The sequence below is a fragment of the Stenella coeruleoalba genome (assembly GCF_951394435.1).
Source record: "Stenella coeruleoalba genome assembly, chromosome: X".
NCBI classification, from domain to species: Eukaryota; Metazoa; Chordata; class Mammalia; order Artiodactyla; family Delphinidae; genus Stenella; species Stenella coeruleoalba.
In genome coordinates, this window is record NC_137152.1 from 4,677,170 (window position 1) to 4,705,022 (window position 27,853).

Sequence of the window (27,853 nt, forward strand, 5' to 3'; positions counted from 1 at the left end):
GTTACGCTTTTATTTCACTAGGAACGGAAGTGCGTGAAGACATAAGGAGCTCTGGGCAAAGGGTGCGCAAGAGGTCGCGTGGTCAGGTCACCCCGGAGGGGCAGGGGACGCTGTGGAGACGCATGAGGTCCCTGAAGGTGGGCGCAGAGCAGTCAGGAAGGCATCCTGGGTCCACGTGGGCCAAGAAACGTTCTCAAGAAGTATAAACAGCAAGCCCTGAGTTTGCAAGTCTCTTCTTGGGGTTTGCCAATGCGGGGGTGGGGCATCTACCAGCCAAGGGTCCAAGCTGACCCGAGCCCTCTGCATCGTGTGGATCCCTGTGTGGCCACAGACCACACCCTGGTTTTCTGCTTCTTGGACACTGGCCAGTGGACACTCAGCACGGTGGGGTGAGAGCCACAAAAACTACCCAGGACCGGGGCGCTCTGTGGTCCTCCAGGGACCCCAACACGTGCCCCAGGGACCATGCGTCGTAGGCGCTTTTAGCTGCTGGTAAAAGAAACAGCGCAAGTACTATTTACCTTCAAAACAGACTATAGCAACAACAGCAGTGTTTGCAGGCAGAACAGTCAAGTAAAGGACCAATAAATATAGCATTGTATTAGCTTTCTTCCTCTACCTTGAGAATATATTAGTGGGGTGAGAATGTTTCATATCCCATGCATTTACCTTCTTATAGACTTCAATCATTTCAGCCTCTGACTCAATTTTAGTGTCTAATAGAACAGGGGCAGTGAAGAGCTCCGACTCACAGGCACTGATACGTCATCCCAACTGGGTGAGTCCTGGTCCAGCCTGGAGCCAGGCCTGCCTGCGAGTGTGGCCGCCAGCCTCCTGGTGACCAAGAGCACCCCAGGACCTGCAGACAGGGGGCAGTGGGTCAGCAGCCAGGTGCTGTGCGGAGACTCTGGAAGAATCAGGAATGTGAACCCCTACGGAATATGATGTAGAAGCAGCAAAGAACAACGTAGAGGGAGAAAGTCAGCAGCAGAGGGCCTGGGAGAAGCTTTATTCCTGCAGCAAATGTCATTTCTAACATTTCTAATATTCTTATCTCCGTCCTATAAGTGGGAAAACTGGAACTGAGAGTAGGCACTGCGGTGGGCAGACTGGTCCCCAAAGATGCCCACCCCTGAAGCCCCAGAACCTATGAATGGGGTCCCTTACACGGTAAAGGGGACTTTGCAGAAGGGCTTCAGGCTATGGAGCTGGAGACAGGGAGGGTGTCCTGGCCGAAAGGCTGGGGGCTCCTCTAGCCAGGTGTGCCCCTGAAAGCGGAGCGCCTTCTCTGGCTGGAGGGGGAGAGATGCTGCAGAAGGAGTGATGTCAAGCATGAGCAGAGTCGGATGCACCAGTGCTGGCTCTGTGATGTAAGACCCACTGTCAGGACCAGAGCGAGACCTCGAGGGGTTGAGGGCGGAGCCCAGGACACCCAGCTAGGAGACGGGGACTCCAGTCCTACCTATAAGGAGCTGGGTTCCACCAGCCACCTGATGAGCCTGGGCATGGTCCTTCCCTAGCGCCTCCTGGGAGGAGCCCAGCCAGCCAACATCTTGGTTTCACGCCTGTGAGACTTGGAGCGGAGGACCCAGCTATGCCAGGCCCGGAATTCCAACCTATGGAACGGTGACATAAAAATCTGCGTTGTTCTTAAGTCCCCAAGCTTGTGGTCATTTGTTAGGGCAGAGGTGGAAAGGAACATGGGCAACTGGTCCAAGGTTAAGCACCAAAATTCACATTTAAAATTCACAAAATTCACCTGGCTAACTGTGGAGAGAATAATACAGTATACAACCAGCACACCCTCTGATTGTGCTAAGAGGCCTTCAGCTAATAAAACAAACCATGCTCTAATTTGCTGGTGGTCCACAGAAAGGACCCTGGCAAGAAACTCCCAACCCAGTGGCCAGTCTTCTTTACTTGTGCAGAATTCACATCCCAGTTCCTTCTGCATTCACCTGGGGACCGATGCTGCTGTGTTTTAGAAAACAGGGAGGGAGTCCATCTTCATCCAGTTTACGCCCAAGACTCTTAGAATTAGGAAAGCTTTGAAGAACTGGTCCAAGACCCCCAGCATCCCTCAAAGAGATTTGGATCCTCTTGCCAGCATTTAGGACAAGCTGTTGCCAAGTCTGGACTTAAACAAGGGGGAACCAGTCATCCCCACTGGCCTGGGATTAGGTGGGTCCCTGGAACACGGAGATTCAGAGCTGGCACTGCACAGGATCTGGCCGATGGCGAGGACTCAGTCACCCTAGTTTAAACAAACAAAGTTCCGGGGATGTAGCCACTGGGGACGCCCTCTAAAAAAAGATCACCCTTGAATCTGTCAGATGCCGTCCACGGAAATTACTGGGGACTATTAACTCAGTATTTGTTTAAGCTAGCATACGAGTAATCCAGTGTTTCTGAGGTATCTTGTTCATTGTCGCTGCCTAAGAAGCCTTTGCAGACAGACTTTTTTTACCCCAATACAGCAACCCCCCTTCCCCGCTGATGACAGGCTAGTAACACAGAAGGGGAAGCTACGACAGAGCCCTGGGGTCACCAGCGAGGGAGGAAGCGGCCGGGCAAAGGGGCGCTGTCAGGAGCCAGGCAGAGCGACACAGAATCAGAGCTAACGACACGAGCACACACGCGGTTTACAGCTTTACAAAGGCAAAGCTGGGAACGCAGGAAGACGTTCTTCTTAGCCCTGGCAGTTGAGTCACTGCTCCCCGACCCTAGCAGAACTCTGTGTGTCTATGAAGGTTACCTGTGGGTACGACTATTTAATTTTTCACAAATCCAAGATACAACTCATCCTTCTCAGTGTCTGGAGCCCTGTCAAATTTTCATTCTGTGATGGTGGCTTAAAATAGATGGGTTATATGTACATGCTGTTACGAGGGCCTAATGAGAACCATCATTCTTTCGGACTGCCGATATGTGAAGACTGCACAACCACACGTACAAACAAACACACAAAGAACAGAGAAAACACGTGGTGCAACACAGGGCTCACAGCTCCTGGTGCGGTCTGGGGTGGGGGGCGGGGGGGTCCCTGGGGCTGGCATGGGACCAGCTGGCTCAGGTGGGAGCCAGACCAAGGGCTCCTGGAAAGCAGGACTCCCTGAGGCCCCGTGGGAGATGAAAATCCTTGGGGTGAAGGCAGGACTTGAGGTCATTCAGAAATGCAGAGGCCGGGCAGCTCGGCAAGCAGAGGCCTTACCGCTGGCCAACCAGAGGCTGAATATTCACAGGAAGAAGCAAGAAAGTGACGATGGGGAGTTGGGGAAAAAACAGGGACCGCTCGGTGGTGAAGGGGGCCCAGAACATGCCACGGGAGCCCAAGGATTATTCTGAGCTGAAGACATGGGAGATCAACAGCTGCAGGGCAAGGCTTTTTCTAAATTCTCCTTATCTTCCTAAAAGCAAAGCCTCCCTAAAGAATGCAACTGCCATAAATCCCCTCCCCAGGAGCTTTACAACCCGGGAAGGTTGACTTTTATGGCTGAAGAGAAGTCTGCACAGGTCAGAGCCTGGATAAGAAACTCTGTAAACAGACATCGTCATACAACCACCACGTCTCACATCTGTTCTCCTAAGAGCCCATTCATGTTTCCTAAAAGTCGTCTCTTCTACCAGAAGCGCCCCTCTGTCTCTCCCCAACCCCTATTAAGATGGTATATAAGCCCCAGGTGCTCACTGCCTCCTTGAATCATATTTTTCTGGGAACTGCCTCATGCTTACACAAATAGAAATCTGTATTTTCTCTTGTTAATTTCTTCTGTCCGTTTAATTTACAGGCCCCCAACCACCAAACCTAAGAGGGTACAGAAAACGTTCTTTCCCCCCTCGACAATGGAATTTGGGAAAGCAAGCAACCTAGTCCACAGAAAGTCAGTAGGGATACCAAGCAAAGGCAGGCTGGATGAAAGAAAAGATGTGTAATGGGAGGAGTTATGAAAGGAATAGTTGAGATCTTTTTTTTTTTTTTTTTAATGAAGTAAGGGAGGGCCTGGTACATCAGGTTGCAAGAGACGTGAAATAATACCAAGACCAGTGACCAGAGGCCTCCGTATTTTCCTCAGTGGTTCTGGGTGACAGGAGAAGACGGGCATGAGGCCTGGGCAGCAATGGCCAGGGATGTGCAGTCTCCCTGAGGCCCCGAAGGTGGCTGACTACGGCCCAGTGACTCTCCACACCACCAGGAGAGACTCGAGCACCACTATGCCCCTAATGGGGTGTTCAGAAGTGAGACACTGACTAAAGAGTATGCAATCCCCCAAAGACAGAAGCGCAGCTCATCTCACTTGGCCGCCAAGTTTTAACTTTCTTTTCTTTTTTTTTTTTTAATTTTATGTATTTATTTATTTATTTGTTTATTTGGCTGCTTTGGGTCTTCGTTGCTGCGTGCGGGCTTTCTCTAGTTGTGGCCTGTGGCCTTTTCAGTGCAGTGGCTTCTCTTGTTGTGGAGCACAGGCTCTAGGCGCGCGGGCTTCAGTAGCTGTGGCTCAGGGGCTCAGCAGTTGTGGCTCGCGGGCTCTAGCGCGCAGGCTCAGTAGTTGTGGCGCACGGGCTTAGCTGCTCCGCGGCATGTGGGATCTTCCTGGACCAGGGCTCAAACCTGCGTCCCCTGCACTGGCAGGCGGATTCTTAGCCACTGCGCCACCAGGGAAGTCCTGTTAACTTTCAATCTGCCAGAAGCAACGCACCCACTTGATTCCCATTATTCTGGGAGGTGAAGTAGCTCTTCCAGCAGCAACACCTGACAGCCTACACCTGTCTGCAGACTTTGGCCATATAGACAATACACAATAAAAAGAGATACAGAGAATGATTTTTAAATTAACGTGTTTCTTTGTCAAGAGATTATGTAAAATATATTAATTGCCATTTCACATATTGAAAAGTCAAGTCAGGTGATGACTTCTGTAATTGAAGAAATGGTCTGAGTGTTATATGATGAAGACATTGTACAGTTAATCAGAACTCAAGTTAAAATACATTTGCCATCTTTTAACTCTCTAGGTATATAAAGGCTTAATGTGCAAGACTTTCTTCAAAACAAAACAAAAAAGTAATTCAAAAGAAAACTCTGGGGACTTCCCTGGTGGTCCAGTGAGTACAACTCCGTGTTCCCAATGCAGGGGGTTCCGGGTTCGATCCCTGGTCGGGGGAACTAGATCCTGCATGCGTGCCACAACTAAGAGTTCACAAGCTGCAACTAAGAAGTCTGTGTGCCGCAACTGAGAGCCCGCACGCCACACCTTAAAGATCCCACGTGCTGCAACTAAGACCCGGGGCAGCCAAAATAAATAAATAAATAAATAAAATAACTATGATTCTTTAAAAAAAGGAATAATTGTTCATTTAAAAAAAATCCTGAAATTCAGCTGTGAACATTAACAAGAAAAATATGTATCCAAAGTAGTGACTGCCATGCTTTTAAAAACTGCTTTCAGGTTTTACTTGTAACGTAGTAGTAAATATCAACACAGGAAATCCTGTGTAAATGATGGCATTTTTATTTTGCAACAAAGACGTGCATTTTTGCGGCGAGGCACTGAAGTGGCAGAGCACACACACCCGGGGGGCTGGGGTGACTCCCGGCTTGCTCCCTCAACCTGCCCCGGACTCTGAGCACCGCCGCTCCTGTCTGCAAGCCTCCAGAAGCTCAGGGGCTGTGAAAGCTGGGGCAATGATAACCTCTGCCCTGCGGGGCCCGTGGGATTCAGTGGGGGCTCCCACATGCCAGGCCCCCCGGCACACAGGCGCTCAGTGGGTGCGCCTGAGCATGGAGATGGGTAAAGTGACTTCTGAAGATGGCACCGTACTTTTGCATATCTTAAGCACAAAAGAACGATACATAAATAACTTAGGACATCTGCAACGCGCACTTGCTGAATGCCAGCTCTGTTAGGCATCTGCTCCTAGTAAAGCGGTGACTAGCGTGACAACATAAACCCCCCCTTTTATGCTACTTGTGCTTTACTACAGTCCTATTAGTGCTACTGCACCAGATTGATTTGGTGACACGCACAGCATCATAAATTCCCAACGGCAACCGTGACTCTCTCTAGGGACTTGATACCTGCATGAAAGGCCCTTCAACTCCGAGGCTCGTCACCCCTATATGCTGGCGCCTGCACTGCGTCAAAGAGGAAGCAGCAGGACACAACCTAAGAGCAGTGTCATGCTTCCATGAGCCTCTCTGCAACTGCTTGCTGAATTTGGAAGACAAATGCAAGTACAAAACGGGCGGTGGGCCTCCACAACCAGGAGCCGACCAACACTGTCCTTTCCTCCTACAATAGGCACATCTGAGGAAAACCCAAACACCTTAACTGTGTCTGCCTAGGAAACAGGACAAGACAGGTTTCATTTCTGCAAGACAAATAGCTGCATCAATAAGTGTGGGTGACTAACAAGGGTAACTGGTGGAGAGCACTTCTAAGAGCGAGACTACTCCTCAGATACACACGTGCTCATTTTCCTTTGATGTGCCTAGAACACTGTCACCGTGGGCAACAGGGATGTCCGAGCTCTGCCTCGGCGCCTCGGCGTCTCACCAAGGGGAACTCCCGCCCGTATAGACTGGAGCCACACAGCCGTGCCCTCCTCTCCCGCAGCTGCACTGCAACTGGCCTCACGCAAAGCCGGCGTGTGGTCTCCCCATAAACTTGGTTCGCACACACACTTGAAAACCTGGCAACGCCATGTTTCCATGAATAGGGTGCCCGGCAAAGGAAGGACTGCCTGGAGTAGAAAGAAAGGCAGCACCCTCCTCCCTGAACAGCCAAACAAAGGAGGACACGACGGGTCAGCACCTCATCTTCTCAGCTGTGAAGACGGCTGCAAGCAGGCGCTCCTACTCTGAGCTGCTCCAGAACCAGTCTGCTCAGGGAGGCACCTCACTCTACCTGCACCACACAAAGAAGATGGCCCTTCTAGGAGGAGGGTTTTATCACCTGAAGGGATGGGAGATCCTTTAAGAAGTTCTTAGGGAAGGAGAACGCATTTGTATGGAATCTGTCGTAGGATGGCAAACACGTGGACTCAAAGATGTTCTGATGTAAGAAGCAGAACCACACTGCAGCCAGGACCCGTCCCACCAGCCCTGAGGCCTCATCTTTGACTCTGTGGCTTAGTGGCTGGGCCATCGCAGGCTCCACCCTGGTCATGCAACTGCTGAGTTGAATCCGTCCGCGTACTTGTATTGCGAGGAACGCACTGCCGCCATCGCTCAATGATATGCAATGATTCTTCTGGCTGTCGCATAATAAAAAATATATATATTTGGCCTTTGCCCCTGGTTTCCAGTACAGAGCTCCTAAAACCCTTGGCATTTCCTGGGCAATCAGAACATTTTTCATTATTCGTAATTATCTCCTTTCAAGCACATGTCAGCTTATGCTAATGAGTGACAGTCCTGGGCCCCAGATGCCTTCGGGATGGGGGCTGGTGGACAGAAAGACCAGGCAGGATCAGAGCGCTGCAGCTTGCACCCCAGCCCAACCTGCAGGCCCGGCGATGCAGTCAACAAAGGCCCATGGTTTAACCAGCAGTGCCAGGCAATGGAGCCTCCGCAGAAAGCCCTAAGGTTCTTGGAGCTTCTGAACACAAGGGGGTGCTGGGAGGGTGGCGTGCCCAGAGAGGGCATGGAAGCCAGCACCCTGGCACCCAGACCTTAGGCTAAGCAGCTCTTCCACCGGGCTGCTCCTGAGCTGTACTCCTACACTAGACCAGTGAACGCCAAGTCGCGTCTTCCGAAGTTCGGTGAGTCATTCTAGTGAATTATAACAACCGGGAAGGGGGCTGTGTGGGAACCCACGTCTGTGGCCGGATGGGAGAAGCACGAGGGGCCTGGGTACCTCGTCAGAGGCTGGCATCCGCAGCAGGGGCAGTCTCGGGGGCTGAGCCCCCAACCCGAGGGTCGGCGCCGACTCCAGGTCCTTAGCGTCAGAAGTGCGCTGAATCGTGGGACGCCCAGCAGGCGTCTGAGAATCAGAGGAAGCCCGAGGGGTTACACAGCTCGACGGCCCTTACAGGTTCAGTATAGTCAGTTAGGCCCCGGGCCCAAAAAGCACATCACTCAACAACGTTCGCCACTGTCAGCTGCATCGGGAGGCAGGCTTTTGAGTAACCTTCCCTGCGCTCGCGGTTAGTGTGGCAAAGGCCGCGTTAGTGACAGGCAGTCGGTGAGAAGATCTCTCACGGAAAGGCTCTTCCCTGCACCCGTGCCCCACGAAGCACCGCACCCTCGGATGCAGGGACCAGGCGGGAGCACCGTCACCCTGAGGGACGCCCCGCCTGCTGTGGACACACGTGGGTCACCAGCAGCAACCGCTCTCGAGAAGCCCCAGGTGTTCTGGAATCTGCCTCTGCAGGTGGCTGAGGCTTCTTCCCCCTCCTCCGTCTCACCAGCCCCCATGAGCCGCGCGGAGACTCAGCAGAAGCGAACAAGCCCCATCGCGCACTCTAAGCACTCTTCCTGGGCTCAGACACCACCTCCCCGGCTCCAGCACGGACGGAACAAGGAAGCAGCCCACAGAGGCAGGACAGAGCTCCGCCTGCGGCCCCCTGGCAGGGGAGAAACCGAGAAGCATTTGGGGGGAGGGGTGGTGAGCGTTGCTGACTTGCGTCTGAATTGCTGCACTGCAGGGAACGTGTGTGTCCAAGGCTGCTCGTTACAAATAAGGACACCGTCGCCATGCATCACTGAAGGCCCCCCTTCCCTGCAAAGTGCCCGTCAGGCAGTGCTCTGCGAAGCCTAGGCTTTCCTACATTCGGGCACCCCAGACGATTCTGGCCGGGGCTCACTGGCCAGGTGACTTGGGGTGGCTGCACTCCGCCACAAAACGAAGGGCTCTCCCCACGCACCTTCCACCCGGCGACCCCACTGCCCTCTCCTTGAGTCCTCGGGAGTGCCGCGCAGCAGCTGTCCACGTGGACACAGAGACCCTGCGCCTGCGCACGGCATAACCTGCACGCCCGCTGCCGCTTACCTGCTCCACGGGAGCGGCGGGAGAAAACCTGCGGGCGCACACCAGGAAGATGTCTGGCTCCGGCTTCCCACTCCTCACTTCGGGGTCATCGCCGAGGACGACGTGATGGAACAAGCTGAAGAAGCCCTCGTGTCTGCTGGTCTTCATCTGGAAGGATGCGGTCCCTGAGCTGGTGGCCACGGCACAGGGCACGCCGTGCTTCCGCAGGTGGTGGATCAGCTTCTCCACACCTGGGGGCGGGGGGGGGGGCGTCAGTGATGATGGGGAGCAGAGGTACCGGCCGCAGGCCTCCAGGGACACTGCGCCAGCTCTGCCGCCCTGGCTCTGCTGCCTCTGCCCAGACATCGTGTGAGCTCACACTGTCCTGACGGGGGTCGTCAGCACTGGGGCATCCCCACGCAACACAAACGTCAGAGAGCGATTCAGGGCTCAGCGCTAGCACCTCCCAAAGTAACAGAGGTGACGGTACCGGGATGCTGCTGCTGTGTTCGTCAATCCTATCGGAGCCAACCCAGGGAAGGGCCTCTGCACTGAGTACACAGGGCTTCGTTTTGTTTTGTTTTAAAGCAATGAATACACAAGGACTATGCTTTTGGTGTTTTCTGAGGAAACTCTGTATTGTACAGAAAGCAATTCAGCATTCCTCACACTGCTGGACCCTGAACCAGCCCCCATCAGAGGCTGAAGGGAAAGGTCGCTGCTGAAGCAAAGCTGCAGGACCACCTACCAAGGGGTCAGACACTGAAAAGGCTCTGCTTAACGCAGCTGAACAACAATAACAACAACACACCACGTGAAAGACACGCTTCCGCGTTCCTATCAACGGTGGTGGTTAAGTCCAGGAAACACGTAGGTTAATGTATTATCCTTGGAGCCAATTAAGAGACCGCCAGTTATAAGAAATGTGACAAAAATGACAGTACTTTCCACCTTCAACACACCCGATTACAACAACAGTAATGTCTAAATCCACACAAAGGTTTATCTAAAGTAGTATCTTAAATAATCAGATAATCACGGCTGTTTCAGTAAGTACATAAGGCGATGTCCCTAGTTTCTCAATTGCTACAGAAAAGATTGACACGTTTTTCGATACCTGAACCCATTCAGAAAGGCAACAGATACTGTGATCCTTCAGAGGAACAGTCCTATGAGGTGCTCAGAGGAAAATGTGGACCTCAACTCCACGCCAAGACAACTAAATCAGCAAAATCTAGCACTTGGATGGATGTAAAAGTCAGTGTCGGACATCCAATCAAAATTACCATGCTTGCAAAGGAGGAAATACAACCCATAACCAGGAGAAAAAGGCAATCAATAGAAATGAACACAAATATGGAAGAGATGATGGATATCAGCAGATACTGACCTCACATAACAGCTTGGTAAATATAATTACGCCCAAGTCAGGGACTGTCAGAATGGAAAAACAAACAAAAATAAAAGTGAGACCCAAATACACGCTGTCTGCAAGAAACTTACTTTAAAGATAAATACTCAGATAGGTTAAAACTAAAAGGATTGAAGGACTTTCCCGGCGGTCCAGTGGTTAAGATTTCACCTTACAGTGCAGGGGGTTCAGGTTGGATCCCCGGTTGGGGAGCTAAGATCCCACATGCCTCGTGGCCAAAAAACCAAAACATAAAACAGAAGCAATACTGTAACAAATTCAATAAAGACTTTAAAAATGGTCCACATTAAAAAAACTTAACAAAAAAAGGATTGAAAACTATGTATTATGTCACTACCCATCAAGAGTCAGTGTAGCTGTACTAACAAAAGACAAGTGGGCTTTAGAACAACGAATGACAGTTATCAGGGATAACTAGGGATGTTTTGTAATGACAAATAGGTCAATTCATCAAGAAGATATGGCAATTCTAAACGTGTATGCACCAAATAACAGACCTTCAAAATAGGTAAAGCAAAAACTCAAAGCACAGGAAGGAGAAAGATGTTTCAAATTCCTCTCTCAGTAATTGACAAAACAAGTAGACAGAAGATAAGTATGGTACTGCTGACTTCAAAAATACGATCAAGCAACTTAACCAAATGGACATTTATATAACACTTTACCCAACAACAGCAGAATACATATTATTTTCAAGTGCATATAAAACATTCAACAAGATAGAATACACTATGAGCCAAAGAACAAGTCTCAAAAATTTTTAAGTAACTGAAATCATACAAAGTAATTTCCCTGACCATAGGAGAATTAAAATAGGAATGGTATTTGAAAAATCAAAAACTGGAAGAAAGAAAAGATCTACAATCTAAGATTTTATCTTAAGAAAGTAAAGAGAAAAGAAAAAAATAATAAACTCAAGACAGAAAAGAGAACGTAGAAGACTGATTAAACCAAAACCTAGTCCTTTAAAAAGATCAATTTAATTGGTGGGCTCTTAGCTAGACTGATCAAGGGAAAAAAAAAAATCCAAGTTTATCGCAGTGAAAGAGAGACAGCACTACAGGTCCTTAAAATCATTAAAAAGGATACACAAAATATGACAAGCAACTTCATGTCAATAAATTTGCTAACTTAGATAAAATGGACACGTTCTTTGAAAGCTAGAAACCTCACTCAAGAAGACGCTAATAACCTAACTAGCCCTAGGTCTATTAAAGAAATTGAATCTGTAGTCAAGAACCTTCCCAGATCTAGGACTGGATGGCCTCACTGGTGAATTTAGCAAGCATCTCAGAAAGAAAGAAGAAATAAAGAAACCACAAGAAATTGGAGGGAACGCTCGCTTCCCAACTCATTTTATGAGGCCAGCACTTTCCTGATACCAAAGCCGGCCAAAAGTCACACAAGAAAACTACAGACCTGTATGACTTCTGAACACATATGCTTAATTTCACACTGAAAGGAATTTCCAAACAGTGTGAAAGTATTCTACGTGAAGGGTTTCTATGGGGTGTGAATCTATCATGTGAAAACATGAAAAAAACACAGCATTCAAGATTGTCTGCAACAAGCACTGATTAACAGCATGGAGAATTACACTTACTGGTTAAATTTCAGTAAAAAAACCCTTTACTTAACGGATGAATTAAGATGGATGAAAGAATGCCTATAAACAAACAGACATCCAATAATCACCTCTGTCTGGATACGGTGATTAAAGTTGAGTATCAACGTGATTTGAATTTAAAACAAAATATTCAAATTGTATCACACAATAGTAAACCAACATATTAAAAAATAATGGAGCATATTTAAACAGATGCTTTCTCTAAAACCTACTGGAAAAAGAAAACTTTGCTGGAAAAGTTCTCTGGTGCTACTGATTTTAAAAATTTAAATATAGTTTATCTCATTTTAGCTTATCCTTCTAAAATTTCTAGTTCTGTGAACATTTCATAATGTACCTAATGTAACAGCAGAGTACTATACATAAATAAGTACACACCAATAAGCCTATATTGGAGTGAGTACTCAACATTTTTTTTTTTTTTCCCCGGTACGCGGGCCTCTCAGTGTTGTGGCCTCTCCCGCTGCGGAGCACAGGCTCCGGACGCGCAGGCTCAGCGGCCATGGCTCACAGGCTCAGCCGCTCCGCGGCATGTGGGATCTTCCCGGACTGGGGCACGAACCCGTGTCCCCTGCATCGGCAAGTGGACTCTCAACCACTGTGTGTGGCTCAGTTTTGTCCACTGTCACACAGCAATGATTAATGTTCCCGGTGGTGGAGTTGTGAAGGAATGCCTGTAAAGGGGCCTGCACGTAAAAGCACACACAGGAAGGTAAGGCCCCAACAGATGTCAGCCATGGTCACCACCATTACATCACACTTCAGGTTACAGTCAGTAATGAATCACTCGAACGTCCTGATACATTATTGCCTGACTCCTTCAGAAATTCTGTATCATTCATTCACTCATTTATTTTTTAACTGAACAAAAAATTTTTGTTTTTAAATCAGGGAAATAATCTTTTAAAAAATTAGGCCTATTCTGTTTGGGTTTGAAACACACACACACACACACACACACCTTAAACACTTTTGTATCCTTTAAATACTGTACACCAACTTTTTCTTATTCAGTCACTCTGAGAAGTAAAAGACTGAAAATGTGAAAGGAGTTCTGTCCTGTGGAGAAGCTGGTTCATTAGGTACATAAATGAAATCCACTCAACAGCTTGTAGCCTTGGTGTGCTTAAGTCGGTTTCAGGGCAGGGCAGGAAGACAGACAGCTCTTGCTACAAAGAAGCCACACTCACAGGATTGACCTACAGGGGAAGAAATAAGAAATGCGGAGCATCAGGGATCCTGATAGAAGAATGTTTCCGTTTGACTTCATCCTAGACACCTAAGATTGGTGAGAAAGGACACAGAGGCTGCCACGAAAATGGATTTGAAAACGGAAAAATGCAGAAAAGATAGCGGACATGAGTTCTTTCAGGCGGTGCCGTGGAATTCAAGCATTGAGGGGGTATATCCATGAAACCTCTAACTAGCTCAGGCATCATTTGTAACACTTCACCCTGAACCCAGCGAGGGTTCAACTCCCGGGGGGAGTGAACAGGACCCAGGGGCAGATGATACCACATAGCAACAGATACACCATGTGTTTCAGGAAACACAGAGCGGCTGCTGAGTCTAGACCTCTGCAGGGATGCATAGGAAGGTGAGGGTCATGTCACGATGTCAGCCCGGGGGCTCAGCTGATGCAAGCGCCCAGTCACGTGGCAGGGGAACAGACACCCACACCGTCCTGGCACGGGTGCACTGTGCAGGGCTCTGCTCAGCCTAGACCTCCACACGTGCATTCCTCAGACAAGGTTCAGCCCCTCCTCACCCCGACTCGCATGTGTAAGGGCGTAGGCAGACCACCTCTCCTAGACGCTGACTGTGCCCCTGCCTGAAAGGTGAGCAGCCCAACACCACAGTGTTACAGGTCACAGGGATGCCACCAAGGGCAGTGGGTCAAACGGTGGCCCCCCCAAAGATATGTCCGAGTCCTAAGCCCTGGTGCTTCTGAACGTGAACTTATTTGGGACAAGGGTCTCTGCAGATGTGATGAAGGACCTCAAGAATGAGATCATCACGGATTTACGGTGAGCCCTAAATCCAATGACTGGTGTCTTAACTCTGTTCCTGTTGTTATAATAAAACACCACAGGCTGGATGCTTTATAAACAACAGAAATTTATTTCTCACAGTTCTGTGGGCTGGAATTTAGATCAAGGTTCTAGCAGATTCAGTGTCTGCTGAGGGGGCCCTCTTCCTGGTTCACAGACGACTGTGTACGCCCTGTGTCCCCACATGGTGCAAAGGGTGAGGGAGCTCTCTGGGGTCTCTTTCATAAGGGCACTAACCCCATTCATTGTGCTCCACCCTCATGACCTAATCACCTCTCAAAGGGGCCACCTCCTGATACAATCACACTGGGGCGGGGTGGGTGGTGGTGGTTAGGGTTTCATATATTATGAACTTGGGGGTGAGGGGGGATGACAAACGTTCAGGTCATGGCAACTGGTGTCCTTATAAGAGGAGAGACACAGACACAGAGGAGAAGCCACGTGAAGATGGAGGCAGAGATGGGAGGGAGGCGCCAAAAGCCCAGGGATGCCTGGAGCCCCCGGAAGCTGGAAGAGGCGGGAAGGATCTTCCCCTGGAGTCTCCGGAAAGAGTGCAGCCTGCCCACACCCTGATCTCAGACTTGTGGCCTCCAGAACTGTGAGAGCATAAACCTCTGTTGTTCTAGGCCACCAAGTTTGCAGTCATTTGTTACGGCAGCCACAGAAACTGTGGCCCCAAGGACCCAAGGTAGCAGCACTGGTGGTGGAAACTAGAAGCTGGGGCCTTGATTCTGAGAAGACGACATAATTCATGACTATAAACATGAACGTGTGCTGGCAATGTTTCAGCAATTGTTAGCAATCAAGGGCAGAGCTCAAGAAAGAAAAAGGAAACACACACACACACACACACACACACACACACACACACACACACACACACGAAGAGAAGCCTAGCAGCTGTTCTCGGCATCAGTGGGAAGAGGCTCCAGGAACCTCCAGCTGCCACCTCAGACCCAGAGACCAGGTCACTCCGCTGGGATCAACAGCCAGGAGGTGCGAGGGTGCTGGGAGCTACAGGAGCAGGTTCTCAGAGGGGGGATCTTGACACCTCTCCCTCCTTACGGAGACCTTTAGCAATGCCCAGATTTTAATGTCACTGTGGATTCCTAAGGAGTGCTTTGGAAAGGCATGATCGCAGGGCATGAGTTCACATTCCAGGGCAGATAGGGCCTGCTGACTCACCCTGAGGGTCGCCCTTTCCAGGGTGGATTCTAATTAGGATTCTTACCTAAGTATGGGAGGATGGTGGGGACAACCAGACATTCCACCCTCCTTCCCAGGGCAGGATTTGGAGAACAGGCCCATCAAAGGCAATGACAACTCAAGTGAAGGGTCGCCTTCCAAGACGAGCAAGGCCCAGGAGCCTGAAATTTCCATCCGCCCCATAACACACTAAGAGGGACCTGACACGATGCCTTCCCAGTCTACCACTGTATTTAGGGCAGTGATTCCCCAGCAGAGACAATTTTGACCCCCGCCCCCTGGGGCATCTGGCCAAGTCCAGAGACACTGTTTGGTTGTCACAACTGGGGGAGGGGGGGCTCCTGGCTCTGGTGGGTGGAGACCAGGGATGCCGGTCATCATAGGCAGTGCCGTATGCAATGTTCTCAGTCAGGGCAGTGTAGGAATGGCCTAGAAGTCCAGGGGTCAGATTCCTCACTCTTCAGTTTACTTCTACAAATCTGCATCCTCACCTATAAAATGTGAGTAAGAGCAATCCTGCCTACTTCACAGAACGAGTATAAAAACTGCAGATGATATAAAGATATAGGAAGCATGTTCAGTTTTCAATTCCTACACAAACAGGAGATGATGGAAAGAAAGGTGGTGCCTTCTAAGCAATTCGCATCACAAATGGATTGATTTCCTTCACCTGATGCGTCCAACAGAGACAAAAGCAGCGGAGTGCATTACTGTGGCTATCAGACTAATCTGAAAGTGATCAGCCCAATTTTGTGGGGACCAGGACAGTCAACTGAGATAATTTTCCACTGTCAACTATTTTTTCCTTGCTGCCATTCTGCAGAAATTTCAACACTGTGGCCAGAGTTTCTGTGCATGTTGTTTTTTCTGGGCATTATCTCAAATATAAAATTCTTTTTTTTTTTAAATTAATTTATTTATTTTGGCTGTGTTGGGTCTTTGTTGCTGTGTGTGGGCTTCCTCTACTTGTGTCGAGCAGGGGGCTACTCTTTGCTGCAGTGCGTGGGCCTCTCATTGTAGTGGCTTCTCTTGTTGCGGACGGAGCATGGGCTCTAGGCGTTCGGGCTTCAGTAGTCGTGGCTCACGGGCTCAGTAGTTGTGGCTTGCAGGCTCTAGAGCGCAGGCTCAGCAGTTGTGGCGCATGGGCTTAGTTGCTTCGCGACATGTGGGATCTTCCTGGACCAGGGCTTAAACCCATGGCCCCTGCATCGGCAGGCAGCTTCTTAACCACCGTGCCAACAGGGAAGTCCTCAAATATAAAATTCTCGGTGTTATCGCCTATATCCTCGGGAATGGTCTGGTAAGGAAACAGAAAGTCTTTCCCTGTGTTCCTGTCTAGGCTGCTGCAGACATGCCGAAAGCACCAGCGCCTGGAAGGCTGCAGCAAGCCCCTAGTGAGGGTCCCCTCCTTTCCATGGGTATCTCTCAGAGGAGGACTCTGTGGTGAGGTGCTGGAGCCCCACTCAACATGCCATGACACTGGGACTAAGGTCCCACTGAGTGTGTGCTCAGGGGGGCACGGAAGCAAGGCCCTTCCCCTAGTGGCTGTGTGACTCGGTTTGGGGGAGAGGAGACAGGCACAGCTGTGACATTTACGGAAAAATTCTTTGTACAGCATGCAATTACCACCATTTTCTACCTCGCCTGTCCAGGAACTTTAACAAAATACAACTTCGTAATCCGTGAACGGCTTCTGGTATTTAAAAACAGAAACAAAATTTTTTTTTCTTTTTTTTTCCTTTTTTTTTTTTTTTTTTTTTGCGATAGGCGAGCCTCTCACTGTCTTGGCCTCTCCCGTTGCAGAGCACAGGCTCCGGACGCGCAGGCTCAGCGACCATGGCTCACGGGCCCAGCTGCTCCGTGGCATGTGGGATCTTCCCGGACCGGGGCACAAACCCGCGTCCCCTGCATCGGCAGGCGGCCTCTCAACCACTGCGCCACCAGGGAAGCCCGGAATTTTTTTTATTGTGGTAAAATATCATGAAGTTTACCATCTTGTGCATTTTTAAGTGCACAGCCAGTGGCATTCAGGAGCTTCACCTTGTTGTGCAGTGGTCACCACCAGCCATCTGGAGAACTCTCTCGCCTCCCCAGACAGAAACTCTGTCCCCAGTGAACACTGCTTCTCCCCCGCCCCGCCCCGGTAACCTTCACACCACCTTCTGTCTCTGTGACTCTGACCACTGCAGCTGACTCCTGTCAGTGAAATAACACAGTATTTGTCTCTTCTGTCTGGCTTCTTTCCCTGTGAGCACAATGTCCTTAAGGTTAACCCGTGTTGTAGCCTGTGTCAGAATTTCCTCCCTTCTTAAGGCTGAATAATATTCCACTGTAGGAATGTAAGACATATTATTTATCCAGTCATCCATCAGTGAATCCTTGGGTAGCTTCAAGTTTTTGGCTATTATGAGTAATTGCTTTCCATTCTTTAAAAAATACAATATTTTTTAATTCTTGACAAGCAAGCCGCAGCTGAAATATTTTGTCCGTTGTGCACCGCATCCCCGAAATAATGCTGGGAGCAGATCTTCCAAGACTGAAAATAAATAGACTAATATACAGCTGACCACTGAACAAGAGGGGTTTGAACTGCGCGGGTCCACGTACAGTGGACGTGTTTCAACAGTAAACACTACAGCGCTACACGGGCCGTGGTGGGTTGACTCGGCAGGTGAGGAGGAAGTGCAGACACGGAGGGCCGACTATAAATTACAGGTGTTGTCCAAGGTTCAAGTGTACCCGTACTGTCTGTGCACACACTGCGTCCCCACTGCTGGGTGGGTCGTCTACGGGGAAGCTGTGGGATGCGGGGCAAGCCAGGCGGCCCCCTGGAACCTGGCCGTGTTCGCTGGGACGACAGGTCACTCCTCACCCCACACAGGTGCCACCCACCCCGAGTCGGCACCTGTGCAGTCAGCACCTGCTCCTCAGACACCCAGAGCCTGTCCAAGCGGCTGGAAGCCACTCTCCTCAGCTGCCGACGCCCGTGACTAAACCGTCATGGCCATCTATCTACCCATTTTCTCTCCACTGAATTGAGAGGTCTTTCAGTAAGGACTTCTTTTATCCATGATCTCTTCCTCCCAAGTATTTAAAAATCCACAGGGGAACCGCCACACATTTAAAAACAAACTGCAGCTCGTTCATTTGAGAAAAACCTTTACGCCCACAGTTAAGTAATAGCTAGAATCGCAGGAAGACAAGACATATATCTTGTGGCTTAGTCTAGGATGTCTCTGTTATAATTTAGTAACAATTCAGGCACCTGGCAGTCTTTGAATGCCAGAACATTTAAACCAGGAAAAAGGAGTAACGTCCATGTACATCATCAAATAAGTCAGTACTCTACAGGACAAGGGGAATCAGAATTGTAAAGGTCTGTTACTGGCATTACTGACCAGCAAATGATTTTGAAGGAGCGTGGCATCGTGATTGTGGTTTGTTACCACGTCCATACTCAATATTCTCCTTTCACTGCTGTTGTGACTGATTTCATGATGAGAAAAGCTAGGCGTAACCTGAGACTCACACCTTCTCTCTGTATGTGCTGTCTGCTGGATTCTTTTTATGTTTGCAATTCTACAGCTTCGGTGCTTAAGTAATAATGAGTCTTGAAACTTCACTTCCAGTCCTGGTTTGTCAGGTGAATGTTAATTTTTGCCAGTACCACGTCACACTGTCACCTCACATGGGACTGCGGTCCACTGAGACCTTCTGACTCCACCTTAGGTCAAGCCCTCATAGTCTGGTCCTCCTCCCAGCTAACTCTCCCCTGCTGTCGTCATCATGTGCCATAAACCCAGAGGAATTCCCCCCCACCTCGCATAGGTTTCCCTCTGGCACATCATCTCTTCAAAACTCCCACTGGTTCTAGAAGCAGCAGACAGCTTAGCGCAAGACTAAAGACCTAGTCGAGCCGAAGTCCTTGCCTATTTCTCAAGCACATCAGTAAAAGGTTCAGCTTCGAGCCGCCTCTATCTCACCTGCTCTCCGCAGTTTCCCCAAAGTTCAAGCCCCCATCCCCAGCACAAAGCTGCCACTGCCCCGAGAACATTCTGCTTTATTTTCCTCCACTCCCCTTCCACCACTCTTTTCTGAATTTCTCTTTCTGATGTAAAACTATATGTTACTGTAGATTTCCACTTAAATGGATATGCATGTATCCTAAGCTGATTATACACACCTTTCTTTAATGTGCCCATGAGCAGCCACCCAGCCCCAGATGCCCTTAAGGACTGAGTAAAGGAAGAGGAAAATTACAGGATGACCCTAAGGAAATGAGTGCCTTCTTGCCAGGACGGTGGACCGTGTGTTCAGAGAGTGGGGCGGCAGGAGCCGACAATGTCTGCTAATAGCCATGGGGGACTAAGGGCATAAGACACACGAAGAATAAAGTAGAAGAGAGAAGCAAAAGGAGGGGGGTGCGGGGGTGGAGACACATAATTACCCAGGCCAAAGCAGGCTGGCAAAGAAGAAACGGGCTTGGGTAGAAGTGGGACTGGGGCCCACACCACGGAGAGCGGTGTCCACTTTGCGGCCGGGCTGTGGTCATCAGCGGCGCTCCGGGAGAAGAGCACAGGTACCTGCTGTGCCCCGGCAAGGCCCACCCTCCTGCCCAGGGAGTCCCCACGTGTGCCGCTCTCCAGCTTATGTCGGGGGGCCGCACTCCACGGTGGACACGGCCGAGTTCCTGGTTTCCCGAGGTGACCTGGGCTGCAGAGCACAGGGAGGCTCCGCTGATGGGGGAGCGGGGACCGGCCGTCCCCAAGCCGCAGAGGCCTGGGCACCACAGCCTCGGCTGCCCAGGGGGCCGGGGATCAGCGTGCACTTCCGCTCTTCTGCTGGGTGACCTCCAGAGCAGGAGGGGAGAGAAAAACCCGAGGGAGCGTGGTGTGGCGGGGGGGGGGGCTGGCACCTCCGAGGGGCCCGTGTGACGGGCAGCGCATGGGCCATCGCTCCTGGGCTCGGCCTTGTCCCCCTCCTGTCCACTGGCCCAGATGCCACGCCCTGGGCTCTTCCTTGAGAAATCCCCCCATCCCAGCCCGTGAAAACGAGCAGGAAAAGTAGAGAGCCAGGCCAACAGGAGAACCTTCCGGGGGGTTTCACACCAGAAGAGGCACCGACTTTATGGCCTTCTACACCAGTTACTCTCGCTGAATTATGCCAAAATACATCATTTCATCCATCTCAAAGAATCCATGACTGAAGAAATGTGCTTCAAAACACAACGGAGGTACCAGCATCCTTCATGGGGACCCTGTTAAAAAGGTTTCCTTACGTCCCATGGCAAAAGTTTTTCTTACGTTAGGCCACATACACTTCAATACTTCTTATCAAAAAGTTGTGCCACTGGGGCTTCCCTGGTGGCGCAGTGGTTGAGAGTCCGCCTGCCGATGCAGGGGACGCGGGTTCGTGCCCCGGTCTGGGAAGATCCCACATGCCGCGGAGCGGCTGGGCCCGTGAGCCATGGCCGCTGAGCCTGTGCGTCCGGAGCCTGTGCTCCGCAACGGGAGAGGCCACAACAGTGAGAGGCCCGCGTACCGCAAAAAAAAAAAAAAAAAAAGTTGTGCCACGATTCAGAAGATGTCTCTTCCCAGAAAATAATTAGACCTTTCTCTGACCTTCACCCTATATGTCATCAGTAAGGCATGTGGTAAATGCCTACAGAACACACTGGTCAAAAGTATCTCCCTCCCAGATCATTCATGACCCACCTCAAGGAGAGGCATCCACAGCATTCCGTCATTAGGCTGCTGATAGGAAGGTAATCAAGTCATTTGTGCCTGGCCTTCAAGCCCCACCGGCCAGCCCTACCCTCCAAGTGGCTGGACCCAGGCAAGGACACACCCGCGTCACTATCAGGGGCTAACTGCCTGGTGCCTGGCCCAAGGAGGGCACACCTACATCATAATCAGGGCCTGCTTCCCCTGGTAACTGGCCCAGGCAGACATGCCTGCATCATAATCAGGGCCTGCTACCCCTGGCAAACTGCCATGCCTTCCTTGCTAAGTACCTGCTGGGGCCACAGCTCTCACCCTGAACTGAGAGTTTCTTTCTCAAAATGAAGGATATTGAATTCATAACAGACCGTCCCTACAGAGAGACTTCTTTTCTAATGAGCTCAAGATGCCTTCCACAACCTAAAATGCCCCACCAGAAAATACCTTCAGAAAGAAAAGAAATGAAGGTCAAGGGTTATGCTATCATTCACAGCTGCGTGATGGTAACAAAGCGGTAAGTGAACAAGATGAAAACCTAGACCTAGAAAGAGGGCAGTGGTGACTTTTTCTAGTTATAGTCACCACACCCTGGTCTCCCCAGGAGGTCACCTTTCCGGTGGAATTCAGGTTTGGCTCCGATAAAAGAGGGGATGGGAGGAATGCAGTAGGGGTGTAAATTAGGGGGCAAAGCACGTCTTTTTGGGTAGACAACTTGATCTCTGTCCTTACTGTTTTTGTGACTAACATGTTACAGAACAGAAGCTCTAAGGAAAGGTGCTTCCTTAGGTTTCCACACGGCCCTTCCTTCGGCTCCACAGCCCATCCTGCCTTTTTCCTCCTGTTCTTCTTCCCCTTTGGGGGTGCGTATAATTACCAAATACTGCTTGTCATCCTAACCCACTCAGAACGTCCAGTGGCACCTTCTGACCTCCGTCCCTGGTCTAACCAAGCACCCCAGCACGATTTTACATGTCTCCTGTCTGGTGCATTCTTGGGCTTTTCTTTATACTCTTGTCATCTTCTCATGCTTAGCTCACCTCCCAGTTACGTGTGTGCGAACGACCTCATGTTTTCAAGGAGACACTTTAGAAGCACTGGTAAGTCCTCACTCTCAGCTGTGAGGCTAGTAAAAGTTTAAGTATACACAAAAATTCTTAGGCTAAAAAGCCAGATTCATGACCTTGATCAATCAGTAAATAAAGAGGTCCTCTACCCCTCTTGTCTAGAAGAGGTGAAGGAGTAGCACAGAAAGAAGAGTCATCACAATGAATGGGGTTAGTGGGTTCTGTAGGACTAAACTGTCTTTGAAGAACCAGTTCCTGCCTCACTTCTACGGTGGAGGTGTCTGGATTCAGTTCTCTTCTGTTGCTACCTACGATTAGCACCCTACTTAACTCATACCTAGTCACTGGGAGAGACAAATGAGGACACTACAATGACTGGATCACCAAGCAGATTTCATAATATAGACTTGTTGGCAATCCAGCCAAACAACCAGACTAGCTGAATGAGACACAATATTTCCTTGGAATTGTAGTATAACATATCTCAAGTAAATCTGAGAATATAGGACAAAAACTCTAGAAGGAAAACCACCTGAAAGGCTTGGGTGGATGAGGAAGAAAAAGGGTATTTACATTTCTAAAACATCACAGGCGCTTTGTATGTTAAACCATGAAAGAGACTCCAGGTCAAATATGAACTGTCTAGACAAATCCTTAGCTGGGTTAACCAAGAAAAAAAAAAAAAAACAGGACTCATAACTACAATCAGAAATGAAAGATGGGACATTAAAACCAATGCCACAAAAATAAAAAGGATTAAAGGAGAATAATACGAAAAATTGTATGCAAACACTGGATAACCTAGAAGAAATAAAGATATACAACCTATCAAAATCAAAGCAAAAAGAAAGAGAAAGTCTCTTCAAACCTCTACTTATTAAGGAGATTAATTCAGTAATGAGAAACCCCCCAACAAAGAAAAGAGGACCAAATGGATTCACTGGAGAATTCTACCAAATTTTAAAGAATTAATACCAATACTCCTCAAACTCTTCTCCACAATTAAAGAAGACGATATACTCCCAAGCTCATTCTAGGAGGCCAGCATTACCTTAGTACCAAAGCCAAACAAAGAAACTATAAGAAATTGATACAAATATACTCAGCAAAATACTAGCAAACTTATTTAAATAGCACATTAAAAGGATTATACATGATGACCAAGGGGGAACACAAGGATGGTTCAACATACGGAAATCAATGTGACGTACCATATTAACAAAATGAAGGACAAAAACCACATGGTCATCTCAACTGATGCAGAGAGAGCATTTGACAAAACTCAGCACCCTTTCATGATATAAACACTTAAACTAAGAATAAAAGAAAACTACCTCAACATAATAAAGGCCATATATGAAAAGCTCACAGCAACATCATTACTCGATGTGAAAAGGCTGAAAGCTTTTCCTCTGGGATCAGGAACATGAAAAACATGCTTTCTCTTGTCCCTTTTATTCAACACAGCACTGCAAGTCCTAGCCAGAGGAAATCAGGCAAGAAATAAAAGGCATCCACGTTGGAAAGGAAGAAGTGAAGTTACCTGTTCACACATGACATGCTCTTATACGTAGGAAAGATTCCACACACATACACAAAACTGTTAGAACTAATAAACAAATTCAGCAACATTGCAGGATACAAAAATCAACATGCAAAAATCAGTTGCATTTCTATACACTAACAATGAACAGCCAGAAAAGAAAATTTAAACGCTTCCATTTACAATAGCATCAAAGGGAAATAAAAGTTAACCAAGAAGGTGAAAGACTTGTACACTGAAACAACAAAACACTGCTGGAAGAAACAAATAAATAAGACACAAATAAAGAAGACACACATAAATGGAAAGACATCCCATGTTCATGGACTGGAAGATTTGATACTGTTATAATGTCCATACTTCCCAAAGCGATCTACAGATTCAGAGCCATCCATATCAAAACTCCAAAAGCAATTTTTGTAGAAATACAGAAATCCATCCTAACATTTATATGGACCCTCAATGGAACCTGAAGCACCGTAACAATCTTGGAAAACAAGAACAAAGTTGGACAATCTCACACTACCTGATTTCACAACACATTACAAAGGTACAGTAATCAAAACAGTGTGGTGCTAGCACAAACACAGACATATAGACCAATGGGATAGAATAGAGAGCCCAGAAAGAACTCCTCACACATATGGCCAAATGAGCTTCAACAAGACTACCAAGACCACTCAAAAATGGGGAAAAGACAGTCTCTTCAACAAACTTGTGTTGGGGAAAGTGGATATCCACGTGCAAGGAACAAAGCTGAACTCTTACTTTATAGTACACACAAAAATTAACTCAAAATGGATAAAAAACCTAAAGGTAAGAGCTAAAACTATAAAATTCCTGAAAGAAAACATGGGGAAAAAGCATTATGACACAGGATTTTTTTTTTTTTTTTTTTGCGGTACGCGGGCCTCTCACTGTTGTGGCCTCTCCCGTAGCGGAGCACAGGCTGCGGACGCGCATGCTCAATGACCATGGCTCACAGGCCCAGCCGCTCCGCAGCATGTGGGATCCTCCCGGACCGGGGCACGAACGTGCGTCCCCTGGATCGGGAGGCAGACTCTCAACCACTGCACCACCAGGGAAGCCCTACACAGGATTTTTTTAGTATCTTCGATATGACACTAAAGGCACAGGCAAGAGCAGAAACAGCCAAATGGGAGTACATCAACCTTAAAAAGTTCTGTGTATCAAAGGACACAGTCAACAGATTGAAAAGGCAACCTATGAAATGGAGAAAATATTTGCAAATCATGTATCTGATAAGTGGTTTATATCCAGAATTTATGAAGAATTCCTAGAACTCAACAAGAAAAAAACAAATAACTCTATTAAAAAATGGGCAAAGGGGGCTTCCCTGGTGGCGCAGTTGGTTGGGAGTCTGCCTGCCAATGCAGGGGACACGGGTTCGTGCCCCGGTCCGGGAGGATCCCACATGCCACGGAGCGGCTGGGCCCGTGATCCATGGCCGCTGAGCCTGCACGTCCGGAGCCTGTGCTCCACAATGGGGGAGGCCACAACAGTGAGAGTCTCGCGTACCACAAAAAAAAAAAAAAAAAAAATGGGCAAAGGACTTGAATAGACATTTCTCCAAAGAAGACATGCAAACGGCTAACAACATATGGAACAATGCTCTGCGTCATTAATCATTAAAGAAAGGCAAAATCAAGAGAGAATCACTACACACACAATAGGACAGCTACTATCAAAAAGACAAAAAATGACAAGTGTTGGTGAAAATGTGGAGAAACTGGAACCCTTGTGGGCCGTTGGAGGAAGAATAAAATGGTACAGCCAGTATAGAAGACAGTTATGGTGGAGCTTCAAAAGACTAAAAACAGAATTACCTTATAATCCAATAATCGCACTTCTGCGACCATACCCAAAAGAAAGGAAAGCAAGGTCTTGAAGAAATATTTGTATATACATGCTCACAGCAGTGGTTTTCACAACAGCCAAGAGGTGGAAGCAACAGAGTTATCTATAGACAGATGAAGAGATAAACAAAATGTGGTCCGTACAGTGGAATATGATTCAGTCTTCAAAGGGAGAAAATCACATGCTACAACATGGATGAACCTTGAGGACATTATGCTAAATTTAAAAAGCTAGTCACAAAAGGACAAATACTGTATGAGGCACCTAGAGCAGTTCAAATTCACAGAGACAGAAAGAAGAAGGGTGGGCGCCGGGGGCCGGAGAGGGGGAGGAATGGGAGTTAGGGTTTAATAGGGACAGAGTTTCAGCTTTGCAATGTAAAAAGTTTGAGAGATGGAGTGGTGATAGTTACACAACAACTTCAACATTCTTAACACTACCGAACTGTACACTAAACATGGATAAGATGGTAAATTTTAAGCTGTTTCTTGTGACATGCGGATGTGTTTCCATCACTAAAGTTTGTCAGGATTACTGGGTGTGCAAACAGCCCAGAGGCAGCTGATGAAGGGAGTGTGAATCGCGGTGCTTGTACCCGTGCGTGAGGAGTGTGTGTGTGTGTCATCCAAGAACAGTCCACATGGTTTCTGTGTGACACAGGCAGCGGTATTAGCAGGGCCCTTTGACAGAAAATTCTCTGGTTCCCGGGAATACTCAATCTGCCCCTCTGGATATGTGTACAAATATAGATAACAACACACGTTTCAAAAATGATGATGACTCATATGAATACAATTTTGAATCCAAAATTTCTGCTATAACTGTAAACTTTTTCTCCCTTAGCACCAGGAATTCTAAAGACTGAGTTTTCACCTTTTCTCCTAGAAAAATCTTAAAATAATACTTCATTTTTAAGCATTTTTTTGTCCCTATAATCTAGAACATTCTTGACCTTCTCACTTGTAGTAAGAACCAGCAGGCAATTCCGTTGTGATCAACCTTCAGTTAACATGCTCCAAGGGAGAAAAATCATCTTCCCTTTCAAAGGAAAACAAGTAAAGAGAGCGATAAAGGCCATACAAACAGACATGTCAGAACAGAATTATGCCTTTAACTTAAAAAAAAAAAAATTAAACTTCTTTGGGGAGATTTAGGTGCTTGCTTATCATCAACATGTTAAAGTTTGCATAGCTGCTGAAACCTTAGTCGGTGTTACCTGATTGTGAAAAGAAAAAGCCTTCTGTCAGGAATGTAATCTTTACATAATACCCATGCAAACACAATGCAAATGTTTTTGGACCTCAGGAGTCAGTGAAAGGAACGCATATTCTTTTAAGAAGCCTTTAAAAAGACAAGATTGAATCGCAGCACACAACAGCATCCACCAAACTCTCTCTCGAGCCCCTCTGAGCCTCACAAGGAAGAGAATTTTCCAAGAAGTCATCAAGACCAAAGGACAACCCTAGCATGCCCCGCATGAGTCTGTGAGAGTCACTACTAAGGCGAGAGACACGATGGCAGAGGGCGGCACCTGGCATGAGCGCGGCGGTGGGGAACACCTCCTTCAGCTTCGCCTGGCTGGCTTCCACCAGCTCCTCCTTGGACGTCGGGAGCTGCAGGGTGTCTACGATGATCTGGGCCGCCTCCAACGCCGTCTTACCCATAACAAGGGACTTCACATCCCAGCTGTATTTCTTCCCATAGCGACCGCAGACTGCCTCAAACACCACTGAGTACAGCCGTTCGGTATCTGCAGACACAGTGAGACGAAGACACAGAGGCTTTTAGGGTGCACGCGGTGGTAATGCCAAGTCTACATCAGAGAAGCACGTGTGTTCACAGTGCAGGTCAAGTTCAGGGTAGAAAGCTCTCTCGGGGAGACCTATGGACGTGAGCGAGACGTTCTCAGGCCATGGGGACCAGACGATGCCCTGGGCAGCCTGCTCCTGCTGCTCGGGAACGTTACAGGCTGGCCCAGAAAGAAAGTCTCTAGTACGGTGAAACTGCCTTGTCTACGCGCACGCACGCATCTGGGCCTGAGCACGCGCTTGACGCCCTGAGCTGGTCCTCCCAAGCGTGCACCGTGACGGCAGCACGCAAGGGTCTGTGTGTGTGCCCTCTGCTGTTAGGGATGTGCCCCGAGGAACTACTCCCACCCGGCAGGAGCGCCTGGCCGCGGGCGGAGCAGTGAAGTGCCTACACGAGGACAGAAACTTGTGCGCGGCTCTGAGTAGGAACACACAACTCCTGTGCTTCTCGTTTCCTCTCACAGGACCAGATCCCTCACGGCGCTTGTGTCATCAGGCATGGGGGGCGGGGGGCTTCGTCCACCAAGCCTTCTTGCAACAGCGGCAGCGTTTCCT

General features: G+C 48.6%; 1 protein-coding gene across 2 annotated transcripts in view; it reads right to left on the reverse strand.

Annotated features, from left to right (window-relative positions):
• The window catches only part of PUDP (pseudouridine 5'-phosphatase), a 132,943-nt gene that overhangs the window by 72,262 nt on the left and 32,828 nt on the right, over window positions 1–27,853 (reverse strand). For both annotated transcript variants that reach the window (XM_079910748.1, XM_079910747.1), the window contains exons 2-3: window positions 27,022–27,240; window positions 8,991–9,220 (exon numbers count right to left, since the gene is read on the reverse strand). In XM_079910748.1, the coding sequence (XP_079766874.1) occupies window positions 8,991–9,220; window positions 27,022–27,240 (449 nt within the window). The remainder of the gene's footprint in view (window positions 1–8,990; window positions 9,221–27,021; window positions 27,241–27,853) is intronic.